Below are 22,155 nucleotides of genomic sequence, written 5' to 3'. Positions count from 1 at the left end.
GATATTTAAAGATTGTTTAATTCAATGACACTAAATTCTGGTCAAGCATTTCATTCCATCAAAACCTTTGAGGGACACTTTGAAGAAGGAGGGAAGTTCTCGTGGTCATATCACTTGAGTCCCAGTCATACAGACATCTTACTGCACCTCTCGGGTCCTGAAGCCCAGTTGGATTCTATCTCAGCATTCATACCAGTAAGTGGATGCAGGTGCATTTTGGATAATAGAAAGATTTGGTCACAACGAGAGATGGCACTTTGTTAAAAGTCATGAATAATCCTGGTTTTGAAAACAAAACTGAAAATTTTGAAGTGGACTTGAACTCAGATCCCACTGTACCATGTGTTTTCCAGTTCTAACAGTGATAGATTCAGTTATACTCCACACTCCTGGCAAAATTCCTTAGTCTGTACATTTTACTGGTATTTTGTCATTTGTTTTCATTAATTTTACAACTATGCAAAGAAATGCTCTTTCAGTCCCAGTTGAAGGTTGTACATTTTCAGGATGGTTATCTGGAATAAACGATGTTTGTTACATCGTGAAATGCTGCAATGTGACATGAATAATTTGCTGACCTAATCTGGTTCTTGTGTTTTCTGAAACATTAGCAGTTTTTTTTCCTAAAGTGTTATGATTTCAAAAAAAATTCTGCACACACACACACCTGTATAACACACACATGTATATATGGGTATGTATATAAATTTGTGTTGATATGTTCATATCTTGTTGGCTCTAATTTCTAACAACAATACAGTAATGATGTCATCTTACAACTTTATTAAACATTGGTGAAGTGTACTTGGAGTCCTGTGCGCAATTTTGTATCACCACAATTTATGATTGTGGAGGGTGTAGAGCCAAAGGAAATGGGAGAATAACAATTTTTTCAACAAAATAATTCAGTACAATTGGGTCTAGCTAGAGCAGTGATTCTCAAACTTCCCTTCCCACTCACAGACCACCTTAAGCACCGATGGCACAGGGATTAATTAAAGTGGTATTTGAGTGGAAAGAAAAAGGTTGAGAACCACTGGTCAGGTGGAACTCATTGGAATGTTTCCAAGGATGGAGCACTTCAGTCATAAAGAGATTCTGGATAGGTTGGGTTTGCTTGTCCTGGTGTGAAAGCTGATAAAGGTTGATGTAAGAGAGAGTTGCAAAATTCTAAGGGGGAATACATGTGCAGGGAGCAAAAATCTTTTTCTCATGATAGGACGTCTGAAACAAAAAAAATATAGATGAGAAGCAAGAAGCTTAGCACAAATAGAGCCAGAGAACATTACAGCATCAAAACAAGGCCCTTCAGCCCATCTAGTCTGTGCCAAGCTATGAATCTGAAGGGGATTTTTTTCTCATTGAGAGCAGTTGGAATCTGGGACATGCTACCGAGGAAAGGAGCAGAGAGATATAGGAAACTGAGCCTGGACTCCAAGGGAGGTGAAGGCGGCTACACAGAGGAGGTAGCATGATCCTTGACTACTTGCTGTCTGTACACTTTTCTTTTCCTTTTTCTCCTTTTTATGTTGTAAAATAGTATCAGAACATGGTGATTCTTTGAAAGCCTGTGAAATAAATGTATGTGTGTTACACATGAGAAAATAATTCTCCATGAAACATACATTCATGACACTTAATTAAACTTGTGCATCTCCTAGATCAGGCAGAGAAAGTTAAGGATCAAATGAGATCAGTATGTATAAGTGTAGCATGGGTGCAGTGTAGCTTTAAGGTGAGAGGGGAAAGATTGAAGAGGGAGATTCGTATCTGGAATGACTTTTCAGGCGAAGCTGTAAAGAAGGCACCATTACAATGTTAAAAAGTTATTTGGACATATTTATGGATATGAGCGGCTTTTTAAAGTGTGGACCAAATGTAAGACAAATAGAACAAGCCCAGAATGCTAACTGGGCATGGGCAAGTTGGTCCAAAGTGCTTGTCCTATAGTGTATAACTTGGTGTGAGTCTAAAGTGTCTGCTTCTGTATTATATGACTCTATGACTCTGGATTTTTAATTTTTTAATTCTTCAAAAAAATTTAGATGTACAGGCTAGACACCTGGAGGAAACCTGCACAGGCGTGGAGAGAATGTACAAACTCCCTCGAGGCAGTGCAGTATTCGAACCCTAGTCCTGATCGCTGGCGTTGCGCTAACTACTATGCCAACCATTTCATTGTTGTGAGAGCATTTTGATATCCTGAGAGAAGACTAATAATTTAGATAAATTAATATTTTCATTCTGATTTGTCAATGAAGAAAAATACAGAAGCTTGAACAACAGTGGAAGATGTGTACCGTTAAAACTGTCCCCATGTGTTACTCAATTGGAATGCTCTCTGAGCTTTTAATTAGTGAACATTTGAATGAAGCTCTCCTGTTGCATCAAGGTCATTGCCTTATTTGCTTTGTATTTTTTAATCTTATCTTGGCAGCTTGCAGTGTTTACTCAGATCTTTTAAATTACAGAAGACTTTCAATTTAACTCAACTTGTGCTTTGTTCCAGCTATTTATGAACAGTCCTGTGAAGCCTATAAGCACCTCGGCAGAACATCTGATACTTACTGGATAGATCCTGATGGCAGTGGCCCACTGGGACCATTCAAAGTCTTCTGCAACATGACAGGTAACACAATAATGATGCTCTCACTGCACCTGACTTCCCAATGGATATGAATGACCTTGAATAACCTTCAACTCTCATATTCAATATTCTTTTCAATCAGTTATAATTTATGACAACGTCAAAAATATACTGTTGACTATGAGATTTTTTTTTGAGGGAAAATAGTTCTTCGTTCCTCAGCATATGCATTTTATTGTGTTCTCGGTAAAGATTTAATGATTGATCAATTCTGACCTATGAATGAAGGTTAGTTTCAAATACATGAATTTGTTGTTTTTCTGACCAGAGGCTGGTGGATAAAGTCCTCATTGGGACTCAGTAGCCTTTCCTGCAAATGGATCTAAGACTTCTTGTCTGAAAGACCAGTTTGACTGGTTGGCAGCAAAACTGGTACACCTCAGGTCTGCATGCTCAACCCACTACTGTTCACACTGCTAACTCATGACTGTATTGCCAGGTTCTGCTTCAACAGAATTATCAAGTTTGCAGATGTCACAACGGTAGTTGGCCTCATTTACAATGATGAATCAGCTTACAGAGAGGAGGTTGAAAGACTTATACAGTGGTGCAAGACTGAGTTTCATAGTGCACAAGACAAAGGAGATGATTGTGGACTTCAGGAGGATGAAGAACCACTCCCCACTACATATACATGGCTCGGTCATAGAGAGAGTAGAGATCACAAACTTTGTTGATATCCATTTAAAAGATAACCTATCCTGCACCCTCAAAACCTCTTTATTAGCACCTACACATCCTAAGGAGGTTGAGGAGGGCAAGGTTACCAGCCCCCATCGAAACAACTTTCAACAGGATCACTACAGAGTGTGTCCTGGCTGGCTAGGATAACTGAAAAGCATAGGATCATAAGTCAGTATGGAGGGTGATTAAAACTGCTGAGAACATCACTAGGGTCTCTCTTCTCTCTATTGACAATATCTACAGGGAGTGGTGCTTAAAGATGGTTCAGAGAATCAGTGATAACCCTTCCCATCAATTCCACAGTATCTTTAAGACACTTCCTTTAAGGAAGAGGTTCAGGACCATAAAAACCAGGACTGCCAGCAGGGATACAGCTTCTTCCCACAGGCGCTGATACTGTTGAACAATTCTAGAAACCTGTAAATTATTTCTATATAGAGTAAAACCCCTTGTATCTGGCACCTATAGGGATTGGTAGATGCTGGATAAGCAAATTTTCTGGTTGCTTAAGATTGCATGTTGTGTGATTGGTGTACCTCATGGTGAGGTGCGTAAATTTTAAACTCTGGAATTTTTATCTATTTATTAACCTATTTATTTTTGACATTTTTTTTGCTAGTTGTTTGAGGCTGCAAGTTGCTTGAATTCTGAATTACAGGAGTTTTACTCTCTATTTGGATTGCTCTGTGTATACATCATCTGTGTGTAAGATGTACTGGGTGTCTGTGTTTTTATGTGCACTATGGTCTGGATGTACACTGTTTTGATGGGTTATGTATGTCAATCAGATTACAGTGAATTTGTACTTATCTGCAGCAAAAAATTCTCCATTGCAATTAACAATTTTTTAAAAATAGTGAATATATTTTACTGGTGGATTTCATTCTTAATAATTTTCACATCTTTCCAGAATCAGAATTTATTGTCATGAACATATGTCACAAAATTTATTTTGTATTGCAGCAGCATTATTGGGCATTACAGATGTAAAAATGTTATAATTATAATACTGCAAATATATTGTACTGTGGCGGTATGCCATCAGGCAGGCGAACCAGCCCCTCATGTCACACTCGCGGTGGGGCAGCCGGCCAAAATGGTGCCATCAGGGGTTTCTTCCCGACCTCGGCACCAGGCTTAGAAGCCCGCGCTCTGTGGCCCACGTGATGCCCTGGCGGCGTCGGGGCCCATGGCACGGTTCTCAGCCAGGTCCGGGCTGGGAGCATAAGACCAGCCAGGCAGACCTCAATAAATCAGTTTTTGCTCACTGAACTCAACCCGTTTGGTTGTAGAGTTTTTCAGTAAGCAGAGTAGCCGTCGATACATTGGTAACCCCAACAGGTTCAAATGACTTTGAACCCTCTTCGATCAACACTATAGCCATCAAGCTTCCTGACTTCTGGGTTCAGGAGCCTGAGACCTGGTTCAACCATGCAGAGGCTCAGTTTCATCTCTGCCAGATTTCATCAGATACGACCAAATTTTATCATGTGGTTGCTGCCCTGGACCAGGCCACGGCCAAACGAGTGCTGCATCTCGTTCAGCATCCTCCCACAGAAGATAAGTATGGGACTATCAAGCAGGTGTTTACTGGCTCCCTTGGCCTCTTGAGGCCCCAGCATGCCGCTCGGATGCTGCACCTCGACGCCTTGGGAGACAGAATTTCAATCGCGTTGATGGATGAGATGCTCGCGCTCATGGGCGATCACACCGACTGCCCACTCTTCGAGCGCATTTTCCTCGACCATATGCCAGAAGTCATCCAGCCGTTACTGTCCCAGGAGAGCTTTGACGACCCCAGGAAGGTCGCTCAAAAAGCCCAGGATCTACGGCTTGAATGATTCCCGGAGGGCTCAGCAGTCCAACTGGTTATGAGTCCCAGGCATGACCACACCAAGCCTTCCTCTAGCACTATGGAGGAACACTCTGCCCCTGCAGGAGCCAGAAGCAAGCCATTCACTTCGGGCCTCTGCTTCTTCCATCAGCGCTCGGGAGCCAAGACTCGGAAGTGCCATCAGCCCTGTTCATTCCAGGGAAACGAGCAGGCTGGCCACTATTAATGACTGTGGCGGCTGGCCAAGAACACAGCCTTCTCTACATGTGAAATGCAATCAGTGGTCGACACTTGCTCATCGACACTGGGGCCCAGATCAGCGTCATCCCGACCACAGTCATCGATTCCCGGATCCACCCTCGAGGACCTCCACTCCGTGCAGCAAATTTGACGTAGATCTGAACATATGGTAACAAGACCATCCACTTCCAACTCGGCCAGCAGAAGTTCTCGTGGAAGCTCACCATTTCATCCCTCCCAACCTCCATTCTGTGTGTCGACTTCCTCTTCGCCCATGGGCTCCTGGTCGACCCCCGAGGTAGGTGACTTGTTGATGCCTGTACCTTCCAATCCGTTTGCCTCAACACCTCCCGCACAGATCAGCCACAGATGGCCATGGTCAGCGCACCCAAAGACGCAGGTGAACCGGTCCCGCATGTCATGCTCATGGTGGGGCAGCCAGCCAAAATGGCACCATCAGGGGGTTTCTTCCCGACCTTGGCACCAGGCTTAGAATCCCGCGCTCTGCAGCCCACGTGACGCCCTGGCGGCGTCGGGGCCCACGGCACGGTTCTCAGCCAGGTCCAGGCTGGGAGCATAAGATCGGCCAAGCAGACCTCAATAAATCAGGTTTTGCTCACTGAACTCAACCTGTTTGGTTGTGGAGTTTTTCAGTAAGCTGCAGAAATCTGATGGTGAAGGGGAATAAGCTGTTTTTGTGCCATTGGTTGTTCACCTTGAGGCTCCTGTACCTCCTTCCTTATCGGAACAGTGTGAAGAGAGCATAGCTGGGTGGTGAGGGTCCTTGATGTTAAAGGCTGCTTTCTTGAGACACATATTCACCTGTTTAATTTCTTTGATATGTGAATTTGATGAAACAACCACAAATTAAACTATTGTTTGTGGTTCAACAGTAACAATTCAGTCTTGTCTAAATCAAAATAAAATTACATGCCTTTTGCACATAATATAAGTTATGGACAATACATCAATTATTTTTTTAAAGATAACAGATTTATAATAAAAGCAATAAATAATTGGAAACACACAGCAAATCTACTTGAATCAGAAAGTGAAACGAGCTCTTACTTCCAACTGATGTTTCAGGCAGGAGGTTGATTTTTTTTTGTGACCTGAATAATTAAGGAAAGCTAAGCAAGAGATAAAACTAAAATGTAAAATGAACAAATTTGTGCAGAAAGAGAGAATATTGATGCAGTATTTATAATTTACCTTTATTGGAAGGAGGAAAAAACCATTGACTACCTTCAAAAAGTCATCTGAGGTAGATACATGACAGAACAATGGAAATACGAACTGATAAGCAGATGGGGGAATTAGAAAATGTGAGGATGATTTTTGTTTTAAGAATTTGATGTCCCAGGTACAATCCTGTTCATAGGAAGGGCATAGTTTCCAATAGTCTCCGGTAGTTACTCCCATAGCCAGTGGTACTCAGTAATTTTTATGAGAAGGAATGGATTCACATATATAGTATGGACCTGTGATAGTACAGATTCTATCACCAATGTGTATATGTACAGATTGTCGTGTAGGATGACTGTGATTGGCTGAGAGTGTAGCCACACCTACTGGCAGGTCTTAAAGGGTTGTTCCTAGCCAGACCAGGTCATTCTGGACTGGTCGACTCACATGTAATGCGCTCCAGTCTTCTAGTTAATAAAAGCCTTGGTTTGGATCAACAAGGCTTTGATTCTTTTGACATGCTCTACAGGACCATGCCTCCTTTCTCTGATTAGCATCTTGTTGATCCTGCAGGGTATTTAATTGCAACACCAAGCTCTACATGGTATTCGGAATACCTTTGGAATCTTCAAGGACCCACTAGAACGGAGAAAAAAAAATATTTGGTTCAATTAGATTGGGGAATGGAGGATATGACATCAACCAGTGGTTTTCAAACATTTTATTTCTACTCACTTTCCACCTTAAGTAATCCCTATGCCATTGGTCTGTGATTAGTAAGGGATTATTTAAGGTGGTATGTGAGGTGGGGGGGGGAGGGGGTAAAGGTTGAGAACCACTGATCTAGACTCAATTGCTACTGTAATATTTTGTTTGACAAAAATGATTATTGACCCATTTCCTTTGGAATTAGGAAACTGCGCCCATAACAAGTCAATTAGGTACAATCAAATCAGTGGTTTTCAAACTTTTTCTTTCCACCCACCTACCACCTTAAGCAATCCCTTACCAATCATAAAGCACTTATGGCATAGGGATTGCCAAAGGTGATAGGTGAATGGAAAGAAGAAAATTAAAACAACACTGATATAAGAAAGTCAGAATGAAGAGCAGAAAAGTTTTATATTATTAATTTTATCTGGTATGTTAAAATTCTGAAGTATTTTCAGTGCATTCTATGAGAATTCAGTGTCATTTATTTGGACTCAGGAAGGAAGCATGAGGTCATGATTTTACAGTACAGCAGCAGGCCCTTCAGCCCAATTTGTCCATGGCAACCAAGTGTTCAACTAAGAAACTCTTTTCATCAATGCTGCCTGACCAGCTAAGTATTTCCACCGTTTTCTGATTTTATGTATCTTTCTTGGTTAGGCTGAGAACTCACCAGACACAGTGAAACTCTTGAATACATTTCAAAATGTTGTTCCCTCCTTTCTCTTTAAAGTTATTCTGATTAATGAATGGGTAACTAAAAGTCCTCCAGCATCATGCTTCACCATTATTGCATAGTTCTAAAATCTACCTTTAGCCCTTTCTCGTTCTCACCCGATAGCCAATGCTATACTCAGGTTCTGCATTATCAGGGCTGAACATCAGCAAGATCAGAAGGTGTAGAATTCAAGATCACATGCCTTTGTCAGTGTTTAAAATCATACCTGACTCAAATTTTTGTAAGATTGTCTGATTTTCAATAGTGTTATCATTGCCAATAGGTGCACCATCAATAGTTTAGAGGAGATGATTGTGGGTGGGGGGGGGGGGGGGGTGGTCATCACTCACCAGCAGTTTAAGTAGATTAGCCATAACAATACCATGGCTCTATCAGTTTTTAAGGTTCGGCAGCAAAGAGATGGAATAGTCAGTACTCACTTAACTAACTGCACCTTCAACAACATTCCTGAAGCTGAACAACATCCTTGCCATGATAATTTGCTGAATCAAAACTCTTTGTTGCTTCAATCAATATCCAGACTCTTCACACTATCCTTGTTCACAGTTTATCTAATCAGTGGATGCATGATAGTAGCTCATTAAATAGATTTTGACGACAATTCTGTCCTCTATGATTTCTCCTCTCTCAAAGGACAAAAGCAAACAACATGCTAACAAGTTCCACTCTGAAACACATCTTCTTAGATTGGAGATATATTGCCATTGCTGCAACATTACACAGACAAAGTTCTTTTTTAACTTAGACCATTGTGAGAATAACACCATGAGGTTTAGGTCTGAGGTTCAAGCGCCAGCTCTCCTCCATTTTCCTGTGCCACCTAATACTGGGCAATAAATGCAGCTTTGCAGTGTCACCAATACTGGGAACAAAAGAATGAAAACCATGCCAAACACTATGAACAAAAACCAAGAATACATCATTGTTACTGCAGGTTGCTTGTCTAACATGTATTTTTTTTAAGACTGATAAGAGCCTGTGAACTTCCATCCATGTTGAAAGAAAATAAGAAATTAGCCTGGACTAATGCATCTCAGGAGACAAGCTGACCACCGACATATTCAACAAACCCTCCAACTCCCACAACTATCTTGACTATACCTCCTCACACCCTGTCCTCTGCAAGGTTACCATCCAACTTCTCTGAATTTCTCCATCTCCACCACATCTGTTCCCAAAATGAGGTCTTCCAGTTCAAATCTTCTGAAATTCTGATTTCTTCCACAAACGTAACTTCCCATCCACCACCATCAACTCAGCTCTCAACCACATCTCCTCCATTTCCCCTGCCCTTAGATGCAACAAACATAGAAATGCCCTCATCATCACCTAGCACCCCACCAGCTTCCACATCCAACACATTATCCACCAGAATTTCTGGCACTTACTACATGATCCCACCATCAGTCACGTTTTTCCTTCTGTTCCCCTTTCAGTCTTCCACAGGAACCTCTCCCTCCATGATTTTCTTGTGCACTCATCCCTCCCCGCCCATCACACCCCTGGCACCTTCCTCTGTGCCTGCAGGAAGTGCAACACTTGAACCCACACCTCCTCCCTCACCACAGTCCAGTGCCCCATGTGATAGTACAGATCTATCACCAATGTACATAGTGTATATAGTTACTGTATCTAGACTGTGCTTACAGAGATTGGCTGAGAGCTAAGCCACGCCTATTGTCTGGGCCTTAAAGGGTTGTGTCCCTAGCCAGGTCGGATCATTCCGGACTGGTCGGCCACCTGTGAAGAGCTCCTGTCTTTTGCTAATAAAAGCTTTGGTTTGGATCAACAAGTCTTTGGTTCTTTCGACTAGCTCTACAATTTTATTAGCAAAAAGAATTTTTTTTGAAAGGGATGGAGCGTTTAACTCGGCCAAAAAAACTTGATATCGACCCACAGTCAGCTACAGCCTTCAAAGCCTTTAACTTCTGGCTGCTGAACTTTGAAAACTTCCTGAGACTCATTGAGGTGGAGGAGGAAAACCAGGGTCTAACAGCGTTGCTGTCTATGGTGACCTTGAGAGTCTATGAAAACATCCAGGATGAGACCACTTACACCGTAGCCATAAAAGTACTGAAAGAACAGTATAATCAACCGGTGAACAGAGTTCATGCCCGGCTCGTGCTTGCTTCGAGGAAGCAACAGCCCGGCGAGTCCAGCAGGGCATATTTACAAGTAGTCAAGGCGTTGGGCAAGGACTGTAACTGTGTGGACAAAACTGCTGCCGAGATCACAAATGATCTCGTCCGGGATGCCTATGTGGCCGGGCTCCGATCGAACGAAGTGAGGCTGCACTTGCTCGAGCAAGGGGTAGAAAAACTAGAGGATGTGGCCCGGATTGCAATCATAATGGAGGATGCAGCCTTAAAGTCCACCGAGTTCTCTAAGGACTGGACCCCTCGTTTTGATGTGAGTAGAGTGCCCTTCTACCCTACCACTGACGGCCTGTCGGCTGCTGCTACCCTGCCCCCTGCAAACCCAAAAAGTTATTTCTGCGGGAGGGTCAAACACAGCAGGTCCCAGTGCCCAGCATGAAAAGCCAGGTGCCAGAAGTGCCTTAAAAAGGGCCACTTTGGTGCAGTCTGTAGGTCTAAAATGGCCGCCGGCAAACACAGTGCCTCGTGTGAAGCACAACTGCCACTATCCCATTCAAACTCTTCTTCCCCAGATCTCTCATCCAATGAGAGTGAGGGCTCCCCTGCACGGCAATGCCTGACGTCATGAAGACACCTAACCCGGAAGGGGCAGCCCACCCTCGCAACCATGGTGTTGGCCTGCCTCTCGCCCCCGTGAGGAACACTCGCCGCTACCGCCGCTGCTGCCGCCACCACAGACACCCCCGGGGCCGACGCTACCGCTGCTGCTACCGCCGCCACAGCCACCCCTGCAGCCAACCAAGTACTCACCCTAGCGTCCATCGCCGACGACCGCCAGGGCCCGACCACCGCGACCAACGACCTACCCACTGCCAATCGCGAGCAACTACAAACCCCACTACTTACCATTCACCCGCCGATGCCGCCACAACAGCACTTCCGGGAGGTCCTCCAACCTGCTCCTCAAGCGTTGACTACGTCACCCTGTTGCGTGACATCATCCCATTGCGTGACGTCATCCCGTTGCGTGACATCATCGTGCAAAACTCCCCTGTCAACTGCTTCAATTACACTAAACCAGCAATGCTCTCATCCCCTCACCAGAGCAATGGAACTGATTAAAGTGCATGGACACTACACCAATTGCTTATTTGACTCTGGGTCAACTGACAGTTTTATCCAGCCAGATCTGGCCCTCCGTTGGGAACTTGACATTAACCCCACTACCCAGAGGATCTCATTAGCGACGAGGTCGCACTCGATTGGGATAAAGGGGTATTGCATCGCCACGCTGGAAGTACAGGGCGTAACGGTCACCCACTTCAAATTATTCATCCTTCCCAAATTGTGCGCCCCAGTGTTGCTGGGATTAGACTTCTAATGTCAGTTCCGAACGGTATCCCTACACTTTGGGGGACCCCACGCCCCCCTCTCGGTCTGCCATCGCCGCACCCCCGAAGCACCCGAGCAACCCGTCCCCGTGCCTCAAGGCCAATCCTGCGGCCTTTCCACACTCCGGATTGCCCCGCCAGCACTCTTCGCAAACCTCACCCCTGGCTGGAAGCCTGTGGCCACCAAAAGTCAGCAATATAGTTATGAAAACAGGCAATTCATTAGGAGTGAGGTGCGTAGATTGCTGGATGAGGGCATCATCGAACCCAGTTCAAGCCCCTGGAGAGCCCAGGTGGTGGTTGTCAAGAACGGGGAAAAACTACGGATGGTGGTCGACTATAGCCAGACCATTAACCGCTTCACGCTCCTGGATGCGTACCCCGTGGCACGCATCACGGATGTGGTGAACCAGATCGCCCAATACCGCATTTTCTCCACCATTGACCTAGGTTCGGCCTACCACCAGCTCCCGATCCGCTGCGAGGACCCACCATTCACGGCATTTGAAGCGAATGGGCAGCTATATCAATTTCTCAGGGTACCATTCGGGGTCACGAATGGTGTCGCGGTCTTCCAGCGGGAAATGGACAGGATGGTGGACCAGAACGGGCTAACCGCTACCTTTCCGTATCTGGACAATATCATCATCTGCGGCCACGACACGCAGGACCACGACGCCAACCTAGACAAATTTCTTCAAACTGCCCGTCGGCTGAACCTGACTTACAATTTGGACAAGTGTGTCTTCCGGACCACACGACTCGCTATTCTAGGTTGCGTGGTGGAGAACGGGATAGTCATGCCAGATCCTGACCGCATGCGTCCCCTAATGGACTTACCCCTCCCCCATACCCAGAAAGTTCTCAAACGCTGCCTGGGCCTTTTCTCGTATTACGCCCAATGGGTTCCACACTATGCCGACAAGGCGCGTCCTCTTATCAAGATCACCTCCTTTCCCTTCTCGACCGAAGCCACAGCGGCTTTCGATCGAATCAAATCCGACATCGCTGCTGCGACGCTGCACGCGATCGATGAGTCTGTCCTGTTTCAAGTCGAGAGCGATGCATCCGACTTCGCCCTGGCAGCCACCTTGAACCAGGCCAGTCGGCCTGTAGCCTTCTTCTCCAGAACCCTCCGGGGTCCGGAGAGTAGACACTCCTCGGTTGAGAAGGAGGCCCAGGCCATAGTTGAAGCGGTGCGTCGTTGGAGACGTTACCTTGCTGGGAGGCGCTTTACACTGTTGACTGATCAACGCGCGGTCTCCTTCATGTTCAGCAACACCCAGCGTGGTAAGATAAAAAAACGACAAAATCGCCAGATGGAGAATCGAACTCTCCACCTTTAACTATGACATCCTGTACCGGCCTGGTAAGCTCAATGACCTGCCTGATGCGCTCTCCAGGGGGACGTGTGCCAGCATACAGATGGACAGACTACAGAAACTCCATGAGGCGCTCTGTCATCCAGGGATCACTAGGTTTGCCCACTTTGTCAAGGCGCGCAACCTACCCTACACAGTCGAGGAGATCCGCTCCATGACCCGAGCCTGTTCGTTGTGCGCTGAATGCAAGCCCCACTTCTTCCGTCCGGATAACTACCACGTTATCAAAGCCCACCCGCCCCTTCGAGCGTCTTAGCGTAGACTTTAAGGGGCCCCTACCGTCGACCAACCGTAATACCTACATCCTTACGGCCATCGACGAGTACTCCCGCTTCCCGTTCGCTGTGCCCTGCCCAGACACCACTGCCACCTCAGTGATACAGGCCCTTCACAGTATTTTCGCCATTTTCGGATACCCCAATTCCATCCACAGTGACAGGGGGTCCTCATTCATGAGCGCGGAGCTGCAACAGTACCTTCTGGAGTGTGGTATTGCTTCAAGCAGGACCACGAGCTATAACCCACGCGGTAATGGCCAGGTCGAGAGGGAGAATGCCACCATATGGAGAGCGGTTACACTGGCTCTCCGGTCTAAAGGTCTCCCCACCTCTCACTGGCAGGAGGTTCTCACTAGTGCCTTACACTCCATCCGCTCCCTCCTATGTACTGCAACAAATGCCACCCCCCACGAAAGGATGTTCCTTTTCCCGAGGAAATCCGAATCAGGAACCACTCTACTGGCATGGCTCACCATCCCTGGCCCCGTCCTTTTGAGAACCCACATTACGTCTACGTTGAGTTCCCAGACGGGCGGGAAGACACTGTTTCGGTGCGGGACCTAGCTCAGCATGCGGTAGTCCCAGCAAACCCCCCAACCCAACCTTCCCCAACTCTTTATTCCCCAGGCCCCGTGCCGCAATAGAAGGACCAACAGCACCCCAATGACCCGGGCCACCCTGCTGACAACACGACTGGGGAATTGAGCGACGGAGCAGTCGCACCCAACGAGCCCGCTGGCGACACCATCCCAGCGACCCCAATCCCGGCACCACGGCGGTCATGCTGGATGGTCAGACCCCCTGACCACTACAGTCCTTGACTTACCCCTTCCTTTCATTCTCTCCCACGTTTTTTTTTGTTTTTTTTTCCCAGGGTCCGTTCTCCAAGAAGGGGTGAATGTGATAGTACAGATCTATCACCAATGTACATAGTGTATATAGTTACTGTATCTAGACTGTGCTTACAGCGATTGGCTGAGAGCTAAGCCACGCCTATTGTCTGGGCCTTAAAGGGTTGTGTCCCTAGCCAGGTCGGATCATTCCGGACTGGTCGGCCACCTGTGAAGAGCTCCTGTCTTTTGCTAATAAAAGCCTTGGTTTGGATCAACAAGTCTGGTTCTTTCGACGAGCTCTACACCCCAAACAGGCCTTTCACATGAAGCAACACTTGTACATCCAGAGGATTTATTTACTGCATCTGGTGCACCCTTTGTGGCTTTCTCGATATTGGAGAGGCTGGTCGCAGACTGGGAGAATTCTTCGCTAAGCATCTTCACTCTGTTCATAACCACAGAGACCTCCCAGTGGTGAACAATTTCAATTCCAAGTCACATGCTCAAGCTCACATGTCTGTCCATAGCCTTGTGTACTATTCTATAGCAACAATGCCTTATTTTCCATCAAGGCACCGTCCAGCCAGATGGCATGAACATTGACTTTACTGCCTTCCACTAAACCTGCTTGTCTTTTCTTTACCCTCCCCCTTTTCCTGTCTTTCCAGTTCCTTTACCCATCCAGCCATCCCTCCTTCCCCTCATTGCTGCTCTCCCCTCCCTCCTTTTTCCACCTATTATCTCTTGCCTTTGCCACCCACCACACCCCCCCCCCCACCCCAAATCGTGTATTTGGACGCTTGATGGCATTTTCTCATACTTTGATGAAAGGCTCATGCCCAAAATGTTGGTTGTGTATCTTTACCTTTGCAACATGAAGTTCACTGTTTGACCTGCTGAGCTTCTCAAACATTGTGTGTGTTTTTTATTGTACTAATGGCTAGTCCAAATTTCTATCAGTAACACCATCAAGTTTCAGTATGAACATAAATATTACTTCAATCTCTGCATATTCATTATATTTGGGACAAAGACACTTTTTTTCCTTTATGTGCCCCATGGTTTGCAGTTTAATCATAATTCATATCTGATTAAAGTGCACGTTCCAGATTTTATTCAAGGTTATTTGTATGCACTTTGGTTTGACCATGTAGAAATTAAAGTACATTTTATACATAGTCCCCCTCATTTCATTACACCATATTTGGGACATAGCAATGGAATGTAAATGAAAGTAGTCATGTTTATTACTTTGTAGGTAATGATGATTGAAGTCTCTGATTCATACACTTCACCAGGTGCTGAGTATCTTCTCTGATGATGCTCAGCCAAGCCTCTACTCGAGCCATCTTCAGCTCCTGCTTATTTCTGGAGCCTGCCCCATAAGTTTTCTCTTCAGGGAAGTAATACTCAATTGGATTTAGATCAGGTGCTGACTTGGTCATTCAAGTATTTTGAATACACAGAATAATCAGAATACACACAAACATTTCCCTCTTGAATATACAGAATGTCATTTTCTCCCCTTTCTCCCCATCCCTTCCTTCCCTCCTTCACCTCCCCCTACCCATTAAACGTTCAACATATACAATACAATAAACCCATTAAACAATGTCATCACACAATGAAAATAAACAAGAAAATTGTGTCATCTACTGTTACACACTGGGTCAGTTCATTTTGTCTTCTTCTCATTCTGTCATTTTAGGGGGTGGAGGTCCGCGGTAGCCCCTCTCTGTTGTGTTCCATGTACAGTTCCCAAATTTGTTCAAATACTGTGATGTTATTTCTTAAATTATAGGTTATTTTTTCCAAAGAAAATACATTTATTCATTTCCATGTACCATTGCTGCACTCTCAGGCTCTCTTCTGATTTCCAGGTTGACATTATACATTTTTTTGCTACAGCTAAGGCTATCATAATAAATCTTTTTTGTGCTTCATCCAAATTGAGGCCTAGTTCTTTACTTCTTATATTACTTAGAAGAAAGATCTCTGGATTTTTTGGTATGTTGCTTTTTGTGATTTTATTTAATACCTGATTTAGATCTTCCCAAAACATTTCCACTTTCTCACATGCCCAAATTGCATATACTGTTGTTCCCGTTTCCTTCTTACAGTGAAAACATCTATCTGATAAGAAGATTCACATAGAAAGGAAAAAAAAACAAATTATCAACTACCAAAATTATTATTGACACAAAATCAACTAACCCCTTTCACAATAGATAACTTTCCTTTAGAGAATGGGAGAGAAAAGAGATCAAAAGAACAGAAAATTGTTTTTTGGGAAATAATTTATTATCTTTTGAACAAATGATGTACAAATATGGTATAACTCACAGTCCAATGTTTGCATACCACCAACTGAAAACCTACTTGAAGGACGAATTGGGAAGCAGGCTGAGGTTACCAGAAGGAAGCAGCTTTGAATATGTGATCACAGACACAATGATAATTAAAAGATTTATAACAAACATGTACATCAAACTGCAAGAGAAAGAGAACGATGAAATAAGTTGTAAACCCAAACAAAAATGGGAACAAGATCTAAACATAAAGATAAAAAATGAAAAATGAGAAAAGCTATGCTCCGGAACTATGAGAAATACAATAAACACGAGGTTATGCATGATGCAATATAATTGGTTACACAGGCTATACACCATGCCCCAAAAGTTAAATAAATTGGGCCCAACAGTATCAGGTTACCACATACCTATGGGCACAGGTACAATTGAAATCTGTGGGAAATAGATTTTTTTAAAACACATGTATGGTAATATATTGTAACCTATGACAATGCCCTCCTTTGGAATGGCCACCCTGCTACAAAGTGAATGGAGGAAAGTTGAGGGCAGCCATCAGAGATATATTTTTCACACATAGAGTAGTGGATGCCCAGAATGCCTTGCCTAGGATGGTGATGGAGGCTGAAACATAAGGTGCATTTAAGAGACCCTGAGACAGGTACATGAATGAAGGAAAAATAGAGGCTTATGAGATAGGAAGGGTTTACTAATTTTTTAGTTGGAATATATAAGTTTGCACAACATCGAGGGCCGAAGGAGCTGGGCTGTGCTGTAATGTTCTATGTAGCCGGAAGAAGTTGTTGTGACCAGAGTGAGCAGGGAGTCCTTTATGATGCTGGCTGCCTTCCTGAGGCATCACCTCACATCGATGTCTTCAATGAATGGGAGGTTGGAGTCTGTGATGGATCTGGCTATGTTTGCCATCTTCTGCAGTCTTCTGAATTCCTGGACACTTGAATGATCAATGTAGGCCATGATGAAACCAGATGGTATAAATGTTTGGTAGACTACATGCCAAATTTCCTCAGACATCTTAGAAAGTAAAGGCTTTGGTGTGCCTTCTTCGTAGTTGCAATAATATGCTGGCACTAGGAGAGGTCCTCTGACATGTGGACTCCCAGGAACTTAAAAGTACTCAACCTCTCCATTTTAATCTTATTATTGCTGACAGGTGTGTGGTCTTCTTCCTAAAATCTGCAATAAGCTTCTTGATCTTGTTGTCATTGAGAGCGAGATTGTTGTCCTGGAACCTCCCATCAGATTTGCAATCACCATCTTGTATTCTGACATAATTTCTCATTATTCAGCCAGCAATTATGGTGTACATTTGGTTGAGGTGGAGTGTATAAGGAATAGAGCTGGGGATAAAGCACTGCCTTGAGGTGGCCCTTGAATGGAGGAGGTCATGTTTGCTATTGCACTGTTTGGGGTCTGCCAATGAGGACTCCTATCTTTACAGTGTAATTCATTTTTTCATGGGTTCTCATGGAGTCTTCACCCATCCAGAAGAGGGTGTTTGCCACTCTGATGGAGCATCATTACAGGATGTTTGTCCTCCATGCACTGACTGAAATACTTGCACTTTAGGTAGCAGGCAGTACTTGATACCAACGTATGTGCTTCATATCTTTGTAATATTTGCTTCCTGGATAAAATGACTACCCATGTAAACAAAAATTATTGTCAGGCTTGTGCTTCAACCTTAACCTTCTATTCTAAATTTGTACTGGTAGGTTCTTGAACCCCATCTCACTACACCAAGACCTTCAATGTCACCAACTTGAATCTCAGCAGACATTATGTCCTCTTTGACTTCTGATACTTTTCCCTATGATGTCAGTACTTGCTGAATTTTGATGCCTTTCCAGTGCTTGCTTGGTTCTTTCACCACATCCTCCATCTCTTCATCCCTGGGTAGTAAACAAATATCCATGAACCAATTTTGTCTGTAAGTCAGAAAATACACAAAGATAATACACATGGATAATGGTACCTCCATGGTATTGCAATGAATGAAATCAAAAGTACATTAGGCTGATAAGAAATAACAATAACTCGAAGTGGGGAGAATGAGAGAGAGAGAAGAAACTAGTTTTGCCCTTCATAGTAACGAATGTATGTGTATACATCAAACGTCTGAGTTAATACAGAAAGCAAAAAAATTTATAAATATATAAAACGGAAGAGGGTGGCCAGAGTTAACATACGACCCTCGGAAGATGAGAAAGGAAAACTGGTAGCAAAAATTGACGAAATGGCCGAGGCATTAAACAAATATTTTGTGTCAGTTCTTCACGGTGGAAGACACGTCCAGCATGCCCAAGTGCGGATTTAAGGATGCGAATGTTGGGGAAGGCCTTGATAAAATAGTTGTTACAAAGGAAGTAGTGATGGAGAAACTAATGGGACTAAAGCCAGACAAATCACCTGGTCCTGATGATATGCATCCAAAGGTTCTGAAGGAACTGACAGAAGTTATAGTTGATGCATTGGTGGTCATATACCAAAATTCCTTGGATTCTGGGCAGGTCCCGGCAGACTGGAAGACAGCAAATGTCACACCACTTTTTAAGAAGGGATGTAGGCAGAAGAGTGGAAATTATCGGCCAATTAGCTTGGCGTCTGTAGTTGGAAAAATGCTTGAAGCCGTCATTAAAGATGAAATAGTGAAACTTTTGGAACGTAAGGGTTCAATCGGGCAGATGCAGCATGGTTTTATAAAGGGAAGATCTTGTTTGACAAACTTGTTAGGATTCTTTGAGGATATAATGGGTGCGGTGGATAGAGGGGAACAGGTTGATGTTGTATATTTGGATTTCCAGAAAGCGTTTGATAAGGTGCCGCACAAGAGACTTATCAATAAGTTACAGGAAAGTGGAGTCCGGGGAAGTCTATTGGCCTGGATTGAAAATTGGTTGTCTGACAGGAGGCAGAGAGTCGGGATAAATGGGAGTTTTTCAGGTTGGCAGAGAGTGGTAAGTGGGGTGCCGCAGGGGTCAGTGTTAGGCCCACAACTGTTCATCATTTACATTGATGACTTGGAGGAGGAGACAAAATGTGGTGTAGCCAAGTTTGCGGATGACACCAAATTGAGTGGAAGAGCAAATTGTAATGAGGATGTGGAGAGTCTGCAGAGGGATATAGTTAAGCTGGATGAATGGGCAAAGGTCTGGCAGATGGAGTACAATGTTAGTGAGTGTGAGGTTATCCACTTTGGCAAGAAAAATAAAAGAGCTGAATATTATTTAAAGGGTGAAAATCTACAACATGTTGTTGTGCAGAGGGACTTGGGAGTGCTTGTGCATGAATCGCAAAAAGTTAGATTGCAGGTGCAGTAGGTTATTAAGAAGGCAAATGGAATGTTGGCCTTCATCGCTAGAGGAATTGAATTCAGGAGTAGGGAGGTAATATTGCAATTGTATAAGGTACTGGTGAGACCACACCTGGAGTACTGTGTCCAGTTCTGGTCTCCATATTTGAGGAAGGATATACTGGCTTTGGAGACAGTCCAGAGGAGGTTTACTAGGTTGATCCCTGGGATGAAGGGGTTGACTTATGATGAAAGATTAAATCGTCTAGGATTGTATTCGCTCGAGTTCAGAAGAATGAGAGGAGATCTTATAGAAACATATAGGATTATGAAAGGTATGGATAGGATAGATGTAGGAAGGTTTTTTGAGCTGGCCGGGGTAACTAAAATGAGAGGACACAGTCTCAAGATTTGGGGGAGTAGATTTAGGACAGAGATGAGGAAAAATAGATTTTCCCAGAGAGTAGTGAATGTTTGGAATTCTCTAACCAGGGAAGTGGTTGAGGCTGCCTCATTAAACATATTTAAAATTTGGTTAGATAAATTTTTACATGATAGAGGAGTTAGGGGATATGGGGAGAAGGCAGGTAGGTGGAGTTAGGTCATAAATTAGATCAGCCATGATCGTATTGAATGGTGGAGCAGGCTCGATGGGCCATTTTTGGCCTACTCCTGTTCCTACTTCCTATGTTCCTATAATGTTATGGGAGCTTGTAAACTGATTTTTGTGGTATGACTTCCATGCTACTGAAACAATCCAGAGTATTCATATGCAGAAACCTTTGGCATCTCTGGTAGGGTACTATACCCTACTCTACCTTGTGACAATTGCACCAAGCCATGCTGTGCTCCATTGTTGTTGCATTCTCTCCCTCCCCCCCCCCCCACTCCCCCCACCCCCAGCAACACTTACAGGAAGTGATTTTGGATTATCCACTTAGCTGAGGTCAGTCTTCTTCATTAAGGTGAACTCCATTTTCTTAATGCAAGAGACCTACGCCTATCCATGTTTTTTTTTTGCTGTTGATATACATGAGTCTTTTAACTGTGAATAGAATGCAGGGAATAGGATGAATCACTAGAAAGCAAGGACTGCTGGACATGTGCATCTCAAGACTCCAGACTCAAGACTCCAGACACCTTGATATGTCATCTGCAACTAATCAACGGCAGTTTCAGCCATCAGTTCACAAGGCATCATATGAGTTATGCATTGAAGTAGTGGGAAGGGGCAAATGAATTGCATTATTAAATAGTCACTGTCATTCCTCTCGTTAACTTCCAGCATTTGCCTGCTGGCAATAAGATAACTAAACATTTTGCATCTATTTGATGGGTCCAAGTTTGATCAAGGCAAGGGTAATCAGTGCGAATCATTGCATTTACCAGTGTGTTTGGCCCAATTGATGCACGATGTATTTAGCTACTTTTTTTTCTCACATTTGGCGTAGCAGTTAATGCAATGCCTTTACAGCGCCAGTGATCAGGACTGGACCAGGATTTGAGTCCCGTGCTGTCCATTGAGAGCTTGTACTTTCTTTCTCCAGGGGCTCCGATTTCCTTCCACCATTCAAAAACTTACCTGGGGTGTTGGTTAATGGGGTGTAAATTGTGTGGCACAGACTTGTGGACCTAAATGGCCTGTTACTGCGCTGTAGGTGCAAATTTAAATTTAGATTTAAAATTTAAATTTGAAGACATTATTAAAAAAGGCAATCATACTCAAGTTCGGCTCCACTCTTACATCTGCAAACTTGGGTGGTGATCCTTTACACTGTGTGAGAAGTGGTCTGTTCATTCATATCTGTCAAGATATGGTGTAGCTTACTGATTAGAGTTTATTGATTTCCCTGCTGTCCCTGTTTCCATCATGGTTTGAGATTCACAAGTTAAATGCCAACTGTTTGCCCTCACTCCCACCTTGATGCCCTCCCTTCCCCTCATCCCACTTCCATCTGCTTGCAAGATAAAATTAACATTTACTTTAATTGAATTGAAATGCAGTGGACCAGTCTTTACCAATTCCAACAATGTTGCTTCACACAATTATTGACATTGTTCATTGCGGCACTGGCTCTTTTATGTTGAAATAAAAGCATGTGGTTCACTATTGTCTTTGGAAATAGAAGGCTGGCATCTGCCTTTGGAATATATTGGCTGCAAAAACTGCTCTGGATATGTTCACCCAATCCTTTGTGCATCCATCGAACCGTTACATTCATTTTAGGGAACACTTGTCCTTCATTTTGCTTCATCTGGCTTTGTTTCATTGTTATGATACTTAACATAGATGCCAAAAGAGAAAAAGGAAAATAACTCCATGCAACCCTGAAAATCTTTTTCCTGTGGACCAGGCATGATTTCTACTTATTAATTATTATGCTTAAGAAAAAAGATATTTGTACAACATAGAGAACTGTAATAAATAAAGAAATGTAAACAAAGAACCGTAGAGTAAAAAAATAATCTCAGACAGATTAAATCTGCCCAAATTGGCCTAAATTTCTTGAAAA

General features: G+C 43.8%; 1 protein-coding gene across 4 annotated transcripts in view; it reads left to right on the top strand.

Annotated features, from left to right (window-relative positions):
- Window positions 1-22,155, top strand: part of LOC138750405 (contactin-associated protein-like 2) — a 2,015,431-nt gene that overhangs the window by 1,157,007 nt on the left and 836,269 nt on the right. For all 4 annotated transcript variants that reach the window (XR_011349326.1, XM_069912458.1, XM_069912468.1 and 1 more), the window contains exon 12: window positions 2,510-2,629. Coding sequence is in view for 3 of the 4 variants with exons in the window: in XM_069912458.1 (XP_069768559.1) it covers window positions 2,510-2,629 (120 nt within the window). In the remaining variant the exon portion in view is untranslated. The remainder of the gene's footprint in view (window positions 1-2,509; window positions 2,630-22,155) is intronic.

The sequence above is a fragment of the Narcine bancroftii genome, chromosome 1 (genome assembly GCF_036971445.1).
Source record: "Narcine bancroftii isolate sNarBan1 chromosome 1, sNarBan1.hap1, whole genome shotgun sequence".
Classification (NCBI taxonomy): domain Eukaryota; kingdom Metazoa; phylum Chordata; class Chondrichthyes; order Torpediniformes; family Narcinidae; genus Narcine; species Narcine bancroftii.
The sequence above is the reverse complement of the archived record's forward strand: the minus strand, read 5'-3'. Positions and strand labels throughout refer to the sequence as shown.